Raw genomic sequence first — 13,947 nt, 5'->3', positions numbered from 1 at the left:
GCAAAGGACGGATGGAAGAGGAGTAAACTGAAAGGTGAGTCGCGAACGCAGGCGATAACGGTGTTTTTCTCAACCTTGTTCCGTCTCTGCTCGTCTACCCTTGAGTCTCTGTCGTGGAGTGATTCGGAAGGCATCGAGGATGATGACGTCCTCGTCTCGATTGGGGAGACAGCCATGGTATTTTCTCGTCTGAAATGCCTGAGGCTACAATGTATCAAGCTCGACAGCGTCGCTACTTCGTCTTTTCTCGGGGCGCCTCTCAAGTCTCTTGAGTTGGACGAAACAATACTACCTACTGGGATGTAGATCATGACCAGACGGGTTTCCGAAAGCCGTCCCTTTGAGTAAAGAGAGGGATGAGCATCCTACGTATCTAGAGGCAATTTTCAGAGGCTCTAGATATATGATTAGGCGTCATGGATTGTTATAAACAGTAAACTTGCTGGCATCTTTCAGCATTTCGCCACCAGCTTTCAGATTATATGGCTACCCTAGAAGGAGCATGGTCTGTGTGACAAGTGAAGCCAGCCATGGCCATTTTTGAATTGCCCACAATATTACAGGTACAGAAAAATGAGCACAAGACAATTACAGGTTTATCGGGCATTATAGGACTGTAACGTGTGTCGCACATTTTAAATCTTCAACTTGTTTCATTCTGGCTCTACCGGTTTGGCTGTGGATCGAAATTCTCCCAGCATTAAAAACACTTGTGTTTACCTGAGCAAGCAGTTCAGGCAACTGAACTGAGCTATCCGGGTATCCGACCGATCCTATATCCCGTCTTACACACGCGGAGAAACTATAATACTCGCTATTGCACATTTGTGATTGAGCCTGAGCAGATGTTGGACTAGGCCGAGATATTCACGATAAGCGACAAGATAAGATAAGACAAAAGCTGATCCTGCGAGGGAATGTCCCAGCATCTACGAAAAGAACTGAAAGACGTCAATTCTGTTCGGCTCCAAGTCCGGAACTGTTTGCAGCAGCGTCAAGATGCAATTGGGAATTCTTCAATCGAGATTACGAACCAGCATACTGGGTCACCCAAGCAGACGAACCCATGCCAATATGCGTTACGCTATCTCTCGATAATCTCAGATATTCATACTCAGTACATACTTCTCGGCGCGACATCTCCCGATACTACATAACTTGAGAATACGATATCTCCAACCCTGAATCTCCCATCAATCAAACACATGGGGAATTCGAAATCACAGACCCACGGCCTCAATCTCACAGAATCCACAGCAACTAGATCCTTCGACCTATGATTTGCTACCAGAGGCTCCAATCGTTAGCGCGTTCTATACGCTGAGGCTAGAACCCTGCTATGGACCAGGTAGACGGTTGCAGCAGTTGTACCGAAATCTTGGTACCTGAGGAGTCGATCAGTGGATTGAGGGATCCATGCTGAAGATTCTGGGCCGCGAGATCTACTATGAAAAGAGGGGAGGCCTATCTCTAGACTATATATTGTATGTCACTGGTCCTCGGAGGTACACAGTTTTAGTCATACCGGGGCATTAGTTCCACGACTATCTAACAGCGGACTAGGTATGTATACGCAAACAGCCTACAAAGATACCCAATGTCACGCGTGTAAAGTCACATGCCGATCAAATGCCCATCTCCCGACGATTCGCGACGTAACACAACCAGGCCCTCCTATGTATATCGCTGATCACCCTCCGGTAACACACGTTCCCGAGCATCGGGTTCCAAGATGCGCAAAAGTAAAAAAGTCCGGGGCAGCACGGAAGTCAAAGCGCAAACAAGGGTCTCCTGCGAGATTTACTTCCCTCGGGAGGCGAAAAAAGAAGAAGAGGCTAGCGGAGCAAGCGGAGCAAGCGGAGTTTTGCATCTCCCCGGTGGAAACTAATGTATCTAAAGCTTAGTGTGAACTCTGTTGATGAGAAACGCCACGAGATGGGAATGTCTGCCACGTTTTTGTCTCAAGGGAGAAGGTCGTGAAGCCAGCCCTATGGAAGGATAGAAGAATGACGGTTTTAATTGAGGATGCCACGTTTTTGTGACAGTCTTTCAGGGTGAGGTTTGGTATGTTTTCGGAGGCTGAGGAAGGGAATCTTATCAGCCACTGCACTAGACTACCACGGTTAACTAGAGTCTATCGGTATGGACGAGTCATGAGGGATCCATTCTGATCGCGCCGCAAGATTAGATTGAGGGCGACTCAACACCGAGAGCGCCACTGTGTACGATGAATAATGTCGTTTTCTCGGCATCAATTCTGGTGTCGAGAGTATCTGACTCGATGATGCTGAATACACGTGGACATTACGTCCTGCTGACTGTCTTGCGCTCCAGCTCCAGCGTGCCAATCAGAACAGGATCGCTAACGAGACGGAAGACTACATAGAGTTTCCAAGAAGAACTCACTCAGCGAGACATATGTAATCGCATTGAAGCACGCAGTTTCTCCGCGCCATCAACAACATCAAACACTCCAAGTCATACTGTTGATCAACCTCGCAGCTTTGACTCGCGATAATCTCCAGACGCCGCGATTCTTCGGCTCGTGCCAAGTTCACCGTCCTCACTAGCCGGCATCCTCGGCATTTTCTCCGCCGAGATACAAAACAATACTATGCCTAACAATACTTGTTCTATTCAGAACACTAATCTCACAAAATCACAGGGGGCTATTGACTCGTGCTGCGAAAAACAAGGCAAACATATTCAATTACTAAACAAATGCCAGGTATCAAGGCGCCAGCGTGTTAGCGTCGTCTCATATAATTATAGCGCTCATATACAAAATGCCCGTGAGTAAATAGTGTATGTTCTATTATGAGAATTTAATTTGGGTGCTATGATCCTTTGGAATGCTTGGCTGAATCAACCGTTGGGCGAACAGACGGTGGGAGATCTACGACGGGCCATCGCGAACATCTTGATCACAAATGACTGAAGATAATACCAAGACACTAGAATAAGCCCAATCTAAAGTAAGGGGGCAAAGGATCCACGATTTCCCGTGCACGATCTGCAGCAGCTGTGAGTTGGAGTAAACTTAGCGGGGAACCACAATGACTCGGTCAATTCTACACCGACGAGGTTCAGGGGATTGGAGCCCAATGCGATAAACAAGGCGGCCGATTTGCGAATATCTGAGTTTACAACATGAGCAAGGATTTGGGACCTGAAACTGTGGTGATATGCTTTTTGACGCTTAGACTGCATAGAAGCGAGAGTCTTTGATCATCTGGGGTACTGCAATGTCTAACTGATACTCACGATGTAAGGACACTATATCTCAATACTGATGCAAACAATCTTGGCACGCGATGTATGCAAAGAAGCTATTAGGTGTTCGTCGTCTATTCCCATGATTCAGGGGCCATCCATGAACATACTTTCTTAGCTGTTTGTCCATCTCATCTGGTCTCCCAGTCTAGCTCGCCAACCTAGTCTCGGGGCGACAGAAATACGAGACACCTCTCCAACCACTCACAACACACTACGATGAAACCAGGTTTTGCCAGTCGATTATTCTGTCCCCCGCCGCGTTCGGCATCTAACTAGTTCCTCACGCCGTTAGGTCCCAACGCAAGCCACTTCAGCCTCCAATGGTGATCGGCAGTACCTCAAAAACAGGGGGCTTTTTCGTTAGCTAGTACCGAGACTACTGCAGATTCTGCAAGCCTGTTTCTTAAATCCAAGCAAAGAGCCTGTTCACATTTTGTTTCCTCTTTCCACATTCCTTTTTCAGCTATTGCATTATAACCTTCCTTTTTATTATTCTTTTTGCAGGCCTGACGTCAACATGACAGGAAGAGGCTTCCTCGTCCCCGACAATTATGTCGACGATCTTCCCAATGAGACCGACATGAACATCGCCTCCATCGCCTGGGGCTTGTCGCTCGGCATCACGCTCTTTAACATCGCTAAGGCGATTCGACAGACGAGATCGGCGTGGAATCGAAGGAAGAGGGTCACCAGTTATGTTGCGCTGATTTGGGCGGAGATCATCTCGAGTTTTATCTTGGGTGTCATGTGTTGGTTTTATCTTCGGGGTGACATTGAGCCGAGCATGCAATTTTTCTTCTTCATTAGTAAGACCCCGCGATACCTGAAGGAATGAGGAGTATGTGCTAACGGGTGTAGTTGTCTGGTGGTCTACGCAGGTCCAGTGTCTTATCCAAATCATCATCAACCGAGTTTCGCTGTTGATGGTTGTTCGATCCAACGGTACGAAGCTCAAATGGCTCTGCTTCCTTATCCTGTTCGCTGTCAACATCAGCGTGTTCTGCATCTGGGTCCCCGCTCGACTACAGATTAGCGAGACCTATATCCACTTGAACAACATCTGGGATCGATGCGAGAAGGTCATCTTCGCTATCATGGATGCTATCCTCAACTTCTACTTCATCTATGTCGTGAAGCAGCGACTTGTTGCAAATGGTCTGCAGAAGTATACTCGTCTGTATCAGATGAACATGTTCTTGTGCGCTATTTCCATTGCTCTGGATGTACTCCTCATCTGCATGATGTCTCTGCCCAACGGCTTTGTGTATGTTCATCACCAACCAACCTTGTTTATCTATACTGATTCTCTTTAGTTACATTCAATTCCATCCCCTCGTCTACCTCCTCAAGCTTCACATTGAGATGAACATGGCCGATCTGATCGGCAAGGTCGTTCGCGCCGGTAATAACGATCAACGCAACGGCCACGACTACTCCTCACGATCACGAACGACCGGAACATCACGACCTCACGGCACACGATTCGGTCAGACTCTTGCCAGCGCTCATCACCGAACACATATTGAGCTCGGTGAGGAGGACGAGTATGAGCTCAAAGAGCGTGAGAAGATTGAGGGGATCAAGAAGACTGTCGTCACGCAGATTGTGCATCAGGGTCAACAGCAGGACGATGATGGTGAATCTACTGCTGAGGAACATAATGATCGCGCTGTTAGCGAGGCCAGCTCGACTAAGCATTTGCATCAGCGGAATTATAGCGGTGTTTAGACAAGATATATATGGTAGAGGATTGATACACGCGAGGGATATACCCAATAGAATATTTATATAGATTTTTTTAATGTTAATGATGGGCCAAAGGCTTATTGATCTTCAAATCTGTTCAGTATTGACGACCCTTGATGCATCGATATGATGCAGTCGAGGAGCAATTGTGATGTTCATACCCCTTGAACCATAACGCTTGATGAAGATAAATGAATCAGGTCTCGGTAGAGGTGAACTCGCGGATCATTCCGACCCCGCCGAAGTAACCGTAGGATGGGAAACCTTCGGCGAACGCTTCAAGCCACAATCATCCCAACAATCAATAAATGCGGCTAAACTAGTCAGGACGTTGCAGAATTCTAGGCAACCAGACTCAAGACTCTCTGAAGAAAACAGGGTCTACCCTCCATCATGACTCTCGCCGCGCGTCCCGTGATCTTAGCACTGAACTAAGAGATCTAAGCTATTTTCTCCCCGGTCCAATCGTTTCAGTGGTGCAAAAGCCTCATTGAGCTCGAGTGCTTATTGGTTGGTTTTACGATGTACGCTGAATACGCGCGATACGCTGCTTACATACGCTGGAGGGTGTGATTGGTCGGCTGGGATTATTTGTCAATTGAGATGAGTGTGACGCCGTAAAAGAAGGTATCGCGAACTGAGGCTATGCTGAGGGCATTGTCGCATACGCAGATTTGCGCAAGACTGAAGAATATCACATATATAGACGCGATGTAGAAAACGAAGGGGGTTTGCTATAAAGACTCGGGATAGCATCGTCTTCAATCGACAATCTCTATACTCACCATTAGTTCAAGACACCGCGACTTCAATCACTTCATCTTTGACTACTACATAATACCTAAGTAACAACAACCAAATACCTTGATCAAATAGTACAATCGCAAATCATCAAAATGGGCCTTTTCAAGACTGCCGATCTTCGTGAGGAGTGCGAAAAGAGCGCTCGTATCCTCAAGGGCTTCGCTGGTTCGTTTCCCCTACTTCATCAATGACTTCTCATTTAACAAACAATAGACAAGAACAAAATCCCCTTCAACGTCATCAGAAACGCCAAAGGCCTCGCAATCTTCACAGGCTTCCGCGCAGGAATGTACTTTGCTGGAGCAGGCGGCTCAGGCATCGTAATCGCCCGTCTCCCCGATGGATCATGGTCATACCCCTCTGCCTTCTCCGTCCGCAGCGGTAGTGTCGGTCTCGTCTACGGCATAGACGTGTACGACTGTATCTGTGTCCTCAACACCCAAGGCGCAGTCGACGCCTACAAGAAATCTGAAGTCAACCTTGGAGGCGCCGTTGCTCTTGCAGCTGGACCGCTCGGTGGAAACGTCAATGTGGGAGATGTCAAGCCTGTGTGGACGTATACCAAGTCTCGTGGTATTTATGGTGGTTTGACTGTTGATGGAACGGTTATAAAGGAGAAGAGAGATGTTAACGCGGAGTTTTATGGAGCGGAGGTTTCCTCGGCGCAGATTCTGGAGGGTAATGTTAATGGGGGTTGGTCACCGAGGATTGTTGAATTGTTGGAGGTTGTAAAAACGGCGGAAGGGAAGAGTGCAGACAAGAGTGTTTTGCAGGGGATTAGCACTGAGCCTACACCTGGCGACTTGACGGACTAGACGCAGCACTTGGATACTCTGGTGGTGTTTGGATCGGAACTTGTTTTGATAGACGTTGCTGATCGTTTGCTATGCATACAGACATGGATTGGATACTTGAAACCCCTCTATGCGTCTATAATGAACTATGACTGGCAATATCTGGCTGTCATCTCAATGTATGCTCAGAGAACATCAACATCTTTACTGTGGCATAAACAGCCCTCTTTTTAAAATGGAAATAACTTAATTGCCTCTTATGAAATACCTAACGTTTAGACTGATAGTATATCTTAGAAGTCAGACAGTAAACATGATTGTTGAAAATAAGCTGCTATGCTGTCCCCATGACCTCTTTAAATTGTTAAGATAGACATATAATGAGAGATTGTTCTGTTCGCTGGACTTGAAAGTCTCGTAGCCATCGATCTGTCATTCAGGAGTTCCATATACTCCACTCCGACTCTTCGTCTTCAGACTTGTATGGCGTTCGTAATATTGACCTCCACATACATCCTGACACCAACCCTTTCCAAGATTTCGTTTGAAAGATACCCCGTGTTCGCTTCAGGCAAGATACGTTCGGTCGGAAGTCCTCATATTCGTCAATTGCAGAAACCCCGCCCAAATCTCCGATACGTTAACCCTTCTGGTCGCAACGATTGAATTGCCCCGGCCCGAACCATGTGGCAGATGAAAGGCCGAATATATGAGGACGAGTAGGGAGCCAACTTGAGAAGAAACGAAATCTACTAATCCTCCATTCCCAGTATCTCATCGTCTTGTGTAGGGGCTATGACGTTCATCCAATCTCCCATACCTTCGAGATAGACTAGCTCAAAAGGATCCTTCAAAATATCATTCGGTGGCTCGATATTTAGCCAATTTTCTCCCTCGCTTGAGAAGGTCAATTCTCTTTCAGTGAAATCGGGATACGGTATTGCAGTCTGTTGCTCCTGTAACCCAGAGGGCATAGAAAGACCGCACATTCTCTTGGCTGACTCGAAGCCTTCAGAAAAGGCACATACCATTCCTGAATTAGAAGATGGCAATGCAGTATCCTGAGGAGCAATATTGGCCTGAATATCTGGAGATGGATCGTGAGTAGGCCCTAGTTTTGTATCAACTGCAGGCTTTCCCAAGATGCTTTCAACATTGTTATAGCGCTCCTTTGAGTTCCCTTCCAAAGCCTTTTGCTCGAATCGAGTCTCTACTCGAGCCAGGAGTTCCAATACCACCGGTCGTAGCTGATCAGCGCAATCCTCTGGTATATCCTTAGTTTTCTGCACATCGGAAATGATATTCTGTCCCTCTTCTGTCCAGATACCCCTTATTATTCCTGTAATCTCTTTGAAGACTCCTTCATGATACGGATTCTGGTCATCATCGATATCTCCAAACAAGATCTTCCATATCTTGTGCCATTGACCTCTCGGTGGCAGACTCCTCTCGAAACGGACCTTGAGGGCATCTTGAGTAGTGGGTGAGACGCCGTCAGTGTTTTCTGAGAGGTCCATTGAGCAGTCTTGTTGCAGAACATGTTCTTGGAAGGGCTTTAGCGCTGAGAATCCCTTGAGACACCTCGGACAAAAGTAATTCGCCATATGGCGCCTCTTTAGGTGCTGCTTGACATCTGATATGCGTGGCATTTTGAGGCTGATGCAGTCGAAATAACGTTCTGGGTGCCTTCTGTAAAAGGGGCACGCAAATGACTCGACACATTTGTTGACGTCGTTGCTTTCTTCATCCTGACCACGGTTCCCATCGGCTTCAGCGACCTCTTCCGGTGTTCTAGTAGCGCGACTCTTCTTCTGAGGTGCTCTGTTATCCCCAGCAGGCCTCTTCGAAGAATTTGATGCGTTCTTCCCATCTAGAGGAGGCGATTCTTGTTTCATCAGCCCATCAAGCGATTGCACCCGACAATCGGGAGATAAGAAAAGAGAAGGATTTGTTTGCGTATCAAAAACCATGTCCAGGTTCGACATGTCGGAGAATGCTTGAGGCCGTAGGGAAAGCACGCTGTCCACTGAAGAGACCCGATGGAGATCGCCATAATGCACTTGAGAGCCCAGAAGTTCGGAATTAGAAAGATCTGTCTTGCCCACCCGCGAAGACTCTTCATGACGTGGAGCAACCATTAGTCTTCTGGTATTGCGAGAGGTACATCGATATATCTTACTTGATAGCTTTGACCGCAATGCCGTGCCAGACCTGGGTTCTTGAGCTTGGGAACTCGATGCCAATGGCATCGTCGATCGCCTTCGGGGCTGCCGATGTACCGACAAGGAAGCCGTCGAATGCCCATTCCAGCTTGAGCTTTTCTTCTTAACTGGTAGAGTAGCCCCATTGCCAACATTAGAATACCCATTGGAGAAGATATTTGGCACGTCAGGCTCAAAACTTCCAGCTTTGCGGTCAAGATTCATTTGCTGATCCCTGATAAATTTTCCGAGTCCTAGTATGTGTATGAGCGAAAAGCTTGAGGATGGCAATGCCTCAGCCTTGATGGAATGTGTGATGTTTTCGAAAGTCGATGAAACTGGATGTCGAAAACGAGGCAGCATGATGGGTTGAAAATGAGAGATTCAACGTCACAAGGCAGACGAGGGTGTCCTGGTAGGCTCTAAATTTCGATATACACACGGAGGGGGGTACGACACCAAATAAGACCCAATGTGCAGATAGCCAAGATTTGGCTCTTTAGGTGGCCCAAACTTGTAGTCAAACGTATGATGAGAGCTACTAAGACTTCAGTGACTTGATTGATTTTTTGGGTACTCCTTAACAGATGGTAAGGAAATAAGCCAAGCAGATATGGCTATGGCAAAGAGCCTAATCTTTCCAACAATGAAAGCATGACAACATAGACCCAACTTTTTGTTGCTTTGGAAAATAATACATATTTACTGCGATAAAGATACATCGTAAAATAGAGGACCATGACAACTTCAATTGCATACAAACACCAATTTCCCTCAATATGTGCGTTAAAGCTTTGACCTGGTTGGCTTTTGTTTGGGTAGTGTAGGACTTTGTGGCTGTGCTGTGTTGCGGCCTGTCAGCAGTCTGCCCTGATGGTCAAGACCTGGGTCCAACAACCAATCTTGCATGAGGTCGTTGTATGGCTGACTCGTGTGCAATTGGTTGGAAAAGCTGCAGGCACAATAATTATCAGCACACAGTCTTTGAACCAGACAATGAACCAACCTCTTTTAAGCCTCAATTGAAACGGACATTGCGATATAGGCGGCGGCGTAGATAGATACCTAGTTGTGTAAGTTATTGGATTGCGGGGTCTTGAAAGCGAATATATAATATGCTTGAAACTTGATCTTCCACGACTGGACTGCGTATATCGCATCCTCACAGTCTTGGCTAGACACAGTGACTGTTTACGGCCGTGGAATCGTAGTTCGCACAATTGAGCAAAATCGATAAACAGCACAGCCATACTGGACTTGACTGAACTGCGCCATTGCGAACCAATGCAGACGCCCAGAGGGTTGACTTGAAACGAAGTCTGTAAGTGGCGGCCTGCAAAGCTGCTGGTTGGTCCACCATTGGGGAAACTCAGCGAATGAGGTTGATAGGGGTCTGCAGGGGGGTCTTCAGCTTCCACAAATGCGTACAAGGCCTACGCATTTGTGTAGGAGAAACGCCTAGCGGAATTAGTCCCTCTGTAGTCCAACCATGGATCTCATGTTCTCGTCGTTGCTTCAGTGCTGATACCCGTTATTTATTTGTGAGGTTATTGCTGAGGTATCAACAAGTGCATCACAATGGCATTTTTTCTCTTGGTGAACCTTAGGAATTCTTAAGATACTAGTGATCAGCTTAATTATCGCTTCCCTATTAAGTCAGGAGAATATCTGTAAACTGCTGTGTGGCTCCCACACCACCCGCGCAGGCGAACTGCGCGAACGTGGACTGCAGAGCCTGATTTATTGTGCAAGCGACAAAACAGCCTTGTCGCAACCACTCAATTGTGTAGGAGGCAGACAATTGCCTTGTTTAAGTACTCGAAATCCGCCTTTCGTCTTGATGTTTTTCTTTTAGAAGTTTAGGAAGCCATTCGGTTCGTTTTGTTAACAAAGACCTCTGGCCCCATCCAGTCAACATACGCATTTCATCTTCTTTTTGTATCGAGCTTCACACACACAAAGCATATTGAACTTTCAAGTCACTTTCACTCTTTTTGAAACAAATCGCTCGTGGTATCATGGATACTACATTCCGTCGCCACAAACCCTCCCATCGGGAACCCCTTGCATCACCCGCATCGCACAAAAGGTTACTCAAACGGCTATTGTATCTCTTCAAGCAAAAGTCCCCACATGTCTCGGAGACCCCTCTAGCCTCAAAGAGAAGCTCCTCAACTCCATCGGACAGCAGCGATAGCTGTGGTGATGGCGTGGTGGTTTACAGCGACACCGGCTGCCCTAGGATTGACGAGGATCACCAAGTGGTGACAGTAGACTCTGAACCGGCCAATTCGAGGTTCCTGGACCGAATTGCACAGAGGCTCAGATTGGAGTTAGACCTGGATAGCAATGATGGCCACAAAACCCATGGATCTGGCCAGAAGCGTCATGCAGACAATCCCGATCAAGGAAGCCGTGAAGAGAAGAAACAGAAACAAGGTCAAGGATCCCGAGATACCGGAGGCGGAGGCGGGAAGAAAAACGGCGGGCGAAACGGTGGAAAGCAACCACCAGACGGCCACAGGTACCCTGTCCCGCCCCCGCACACTGGCCCCCAGAAGAACCCCCCTTTCGCATGTCCCTTCCACAAGATCGATCGGATCCGCTACGAAGGCTGCAGTAAAGTCCGGCTGAAACGCCTCAGCGATGTCTCCCAACACATTGAGCGACGCCATGTGCTAAAGGAAGTCAAGCAGAAGACTGCCAACGCGGACAATGACACTGAAGCTGCGGACGACGACGCTGAAGCTGCGGACGACGTGGAATTCGTCAGCAATGCTGGAGCTGAGGAACAAGTTACTCTCTACTGCCCAAAATGCCGTATGGAATTTTTTGGCACTACCGCTGAGGCCAATCTTGGACAGCATTTGCCTTGTCGAGCACGCCAGCCAGCGACGATTGAACAGACCGGGGTGCTGCTACCTGCAGAGTTTGATCGACTTATTGCTGCGCGTACCAAGGCGTCTGGCGACATTCCTAAGTGGAACGCCATGTGGAAGACGTGCTTTCCAGACAAACCTGTCCCGAAATCACCATACTTTGCACTTCCTGGTCAAGAGGCGGTGACTGTTCTACCAGAGGTTGAAGTTGAGACACCTGTTCCTCGCTCGCAGGCCGCAAAGATCATCCGCCGAGCTCTCAATGATTGCCCTTCCCACTTCATTTTCACTGAAGGCGAGATTGATACGATCGTTGACCAGGCCCTGAATGGAATTTACCCAGGCGAACCACAGACGAGCACAGATACCCGTTTGGAGGTCCAACAGAGGCAGATGCCCCGACGGCAACTGTCCCAGCAGCAGATATCACAACAGCCATTCAATGGTGCTGTCGCTTCCACTGTCTTTGACCCCTCTGCCGTTCCCGCCGCTCCCCAAGCCCATCCACCATCCCATCAACTGTACCAAAATCCTTCTGCCCCTGCACCCTTTGCCCCCACTCCTCAAGTCGCTCCCCAAACCGTTCCCCCACCAGGCCCTCTCAGCAACACCCAAACCCCGCAGTCTTACTATGGTGCTCCTTTCGTTGATCCTACGGCCCTCACTCTGCCCCCTCAGCATAGCCCTCAGTTGTCACCTCCAGCGGCGGATGTTGGAACAGGCCCTCCTGTAGCTTTTCGCTCAGCGCCTGGACCTGTAGCGTCAGAGACCTCGCCAGCATCTTACAACTCTTCCCTTTATGGCCGTGGCCTCGGTGGCACTGGGTTCTCTGTGCCCAATCAAAACGGTGCTGACGTGTCTGGCTTCCCTTCTCTTGAATGCAATGGTTTCCCCACGAACAATGGCTTGAACAATGATGGCTTTCGATGGTGGAGCGACAATGGTTATCAAGACCCTAGTCGGAGGTATGGTTTATGATTTAGTTATGTAATGGTTTAATGATCGATTGGCAACCTAGAGTTGATGACCCATGAGTTGATGGTTATATGTCGCATGGGAAATGGTATTCGGGAGTCTTAATGGATAGAACGGTCTGCTTTTACTATAGAGTTTCAGCGTGGGATAGATTTGTGTTTTAAGTTTAGAATGAACTTGGGTATAGTTCTGAATACATTCCTTATGACTAAAGCTACTATTGAAGGCCAACTTGCCTGAACAGGGTGATTGGAAGTGCCTCTCAGCTTTGTATCTCTATGATCAATACCACCACTAGCCAGTCAGTTACTTTCTTCCATCATCGGTGCCCTTGGACCCATAGGGCCCTTCATCTTTAGTTGGCCAAACTGAAACTACTCCCAACTTCCCTTTTGGAGCCCTAGGCGATGGCCTCCCCCAGAGCAACGACGGTTGCTTTGCCGCTGCGTATGAGAATAGCACTGTAATCAAAAGTGTCTTGTACAAGTTCTCTTCAATTCACCAAGTTGATGTCAGTAACTTGCTTGAGCTGCTTGCCTGATCCCAATCTAGGATTGCAAGAGGCCTAAAGGGTGGAAACAGCACCATAGGAATATCCTGTTGACGAGTCTTAAGAGTCCACGATGCCCGGTGGAGTTCAAGTAGGCATGGTAATATACTTCGGGCTTGTTGCGAAACAAATACTCTAATATGAACCTCCTTGATAGAACTCTCTATGTCGATCTACTCTTTTTCACATAGACAAAATCATTGTCCTCTTGTACCATCTCTCCTAGTAAATCCTCGAGTAATAGCTCGTACAAAACACGCTCAACACTCTCGCCCTGATCGTGTGTCAATCCCTCGTGCTCAAGACAATCAGAGACACATTGAGACCCATTTAGCTGCCAGAAATCCCGCATCATGGAGATGCTCAATCCCAAGCCTCGATCCAGATACGGAGAGGGCGGGTTCTTGGATCCAGGGAAAACGACAGACCAGATACGATACCAGCGTCTCCTTTCACCAAAGTGCAAAGAGTCTCCTCGAATTAACTTTGCCTTCTGGCTCTCGTTGAGGCCGTACAAGGGACCTACATCGCGCCTCTGGCACGTTTCGCTTAATACGTGGTCGTCACGTTGGATCAGCGTGTCGAATGCCTTGTAGCAGATCAAGCAGTGAATTGGGCGTGAATGGCATCGGAAGAGGTGTTCTTTCAGATCCTCGATAGATTGAATATCATCTTTGAGCAGACACTTTCGATATTCGTCTGGTGCATAGATCGTAAAGGGG

The 13,947-nt window shown here is 47.8% G+C and overlaps 4 protein-coding genes across 4 annotated transcripts; 3 read left to right on the top strand and 1 right to left on the bottom strand.

Moving 5' to 3' along the window:
- Positions 1-3,793: 3,793 nt before the first annotated feature.
- Positions 3,794-5,004, top strand: J7337_006413 (uncharacterized protein; the record flags this gene model as incomplete). Its single annotated transcript, XM_044824076.1, has 3 exons — positions 3,794-4,082; positions 4,135-4,540; positions 4,590-5,004. 3 exons carry the CDS (start codon positions 3,794-3,796, stop codon positions 5,002-5,004), a joined length of 1,110 nt encoding a protein of 369 aa, XP_044679733.1.
- Positions 5,005-5,918: 914 nt separating this feature from the next.
- J7337_006412 (uncharacterized protein) lies at positions 5,919-6,641 on the top strand (the record flags this gene model as incomplete). Its single annotated transcript, XM_044824075.1, has 2 exons — positions 5,919-5,991; positions 6,040-6,641. 2 exons carry the CDS (start codon positions 5,919-5,921, stop codon positions 6,639-6,641), a joined length of 675 nt encoding a protein of 224 aa, XP_044679732.1.
- A 731-nt stretch (positions 6,642-7,372) lies between these two features.
- Positions 7,373-8,605, bottom strand: J7337_006411 (uncharacterized protein; the record flags this gene model as incomplete). Its single annotated transcript, XM_044824074.1, has 1 exon — positions 7,373-8,605. One exon carries the CDS (start codon positions 8,603-8,605, stop codon positions 7,373-7,375), a length of 1,233 nt encoding a protein of 410 aa, XP_044679731.1.
- Positions 8,606-10,839: 2,234 nt separating this feature from the next.
- On the top strand, positions 10,840-12,678 carry J7337_006410 (uncharacterized protein; the record flags this gene model as incomplete). The annotated part of the gene is made up of 1 exon (XM_044824073.1): positions 10,840-12,678. The coding sequence occupies one exon, from the start codon at positions 10,840-10,842 to the stop codon at positions 12,676-12,678; it is 1,839 nt and encodes a 612-aa protein (XP_044679730.1).
- Positions 12,679-13,947: the final 1,269 nt, after the last annotated feature.

Source organism: Fusarium musae, chromosome 5, assembly GCF_019915245.1.
Source record: "Fusarium musae strain F31 chromosome 5, whole genome shotgun sequence".
NCBI lineage: Eukaryota > Fungi > Ascomycota > Sordariomycetes > Hypocreales > Nectriaceae > Fusarium > Fusarium musae.
This window is presented reverse-complemented; position numbering and strand designations above follow the sequence as displayed.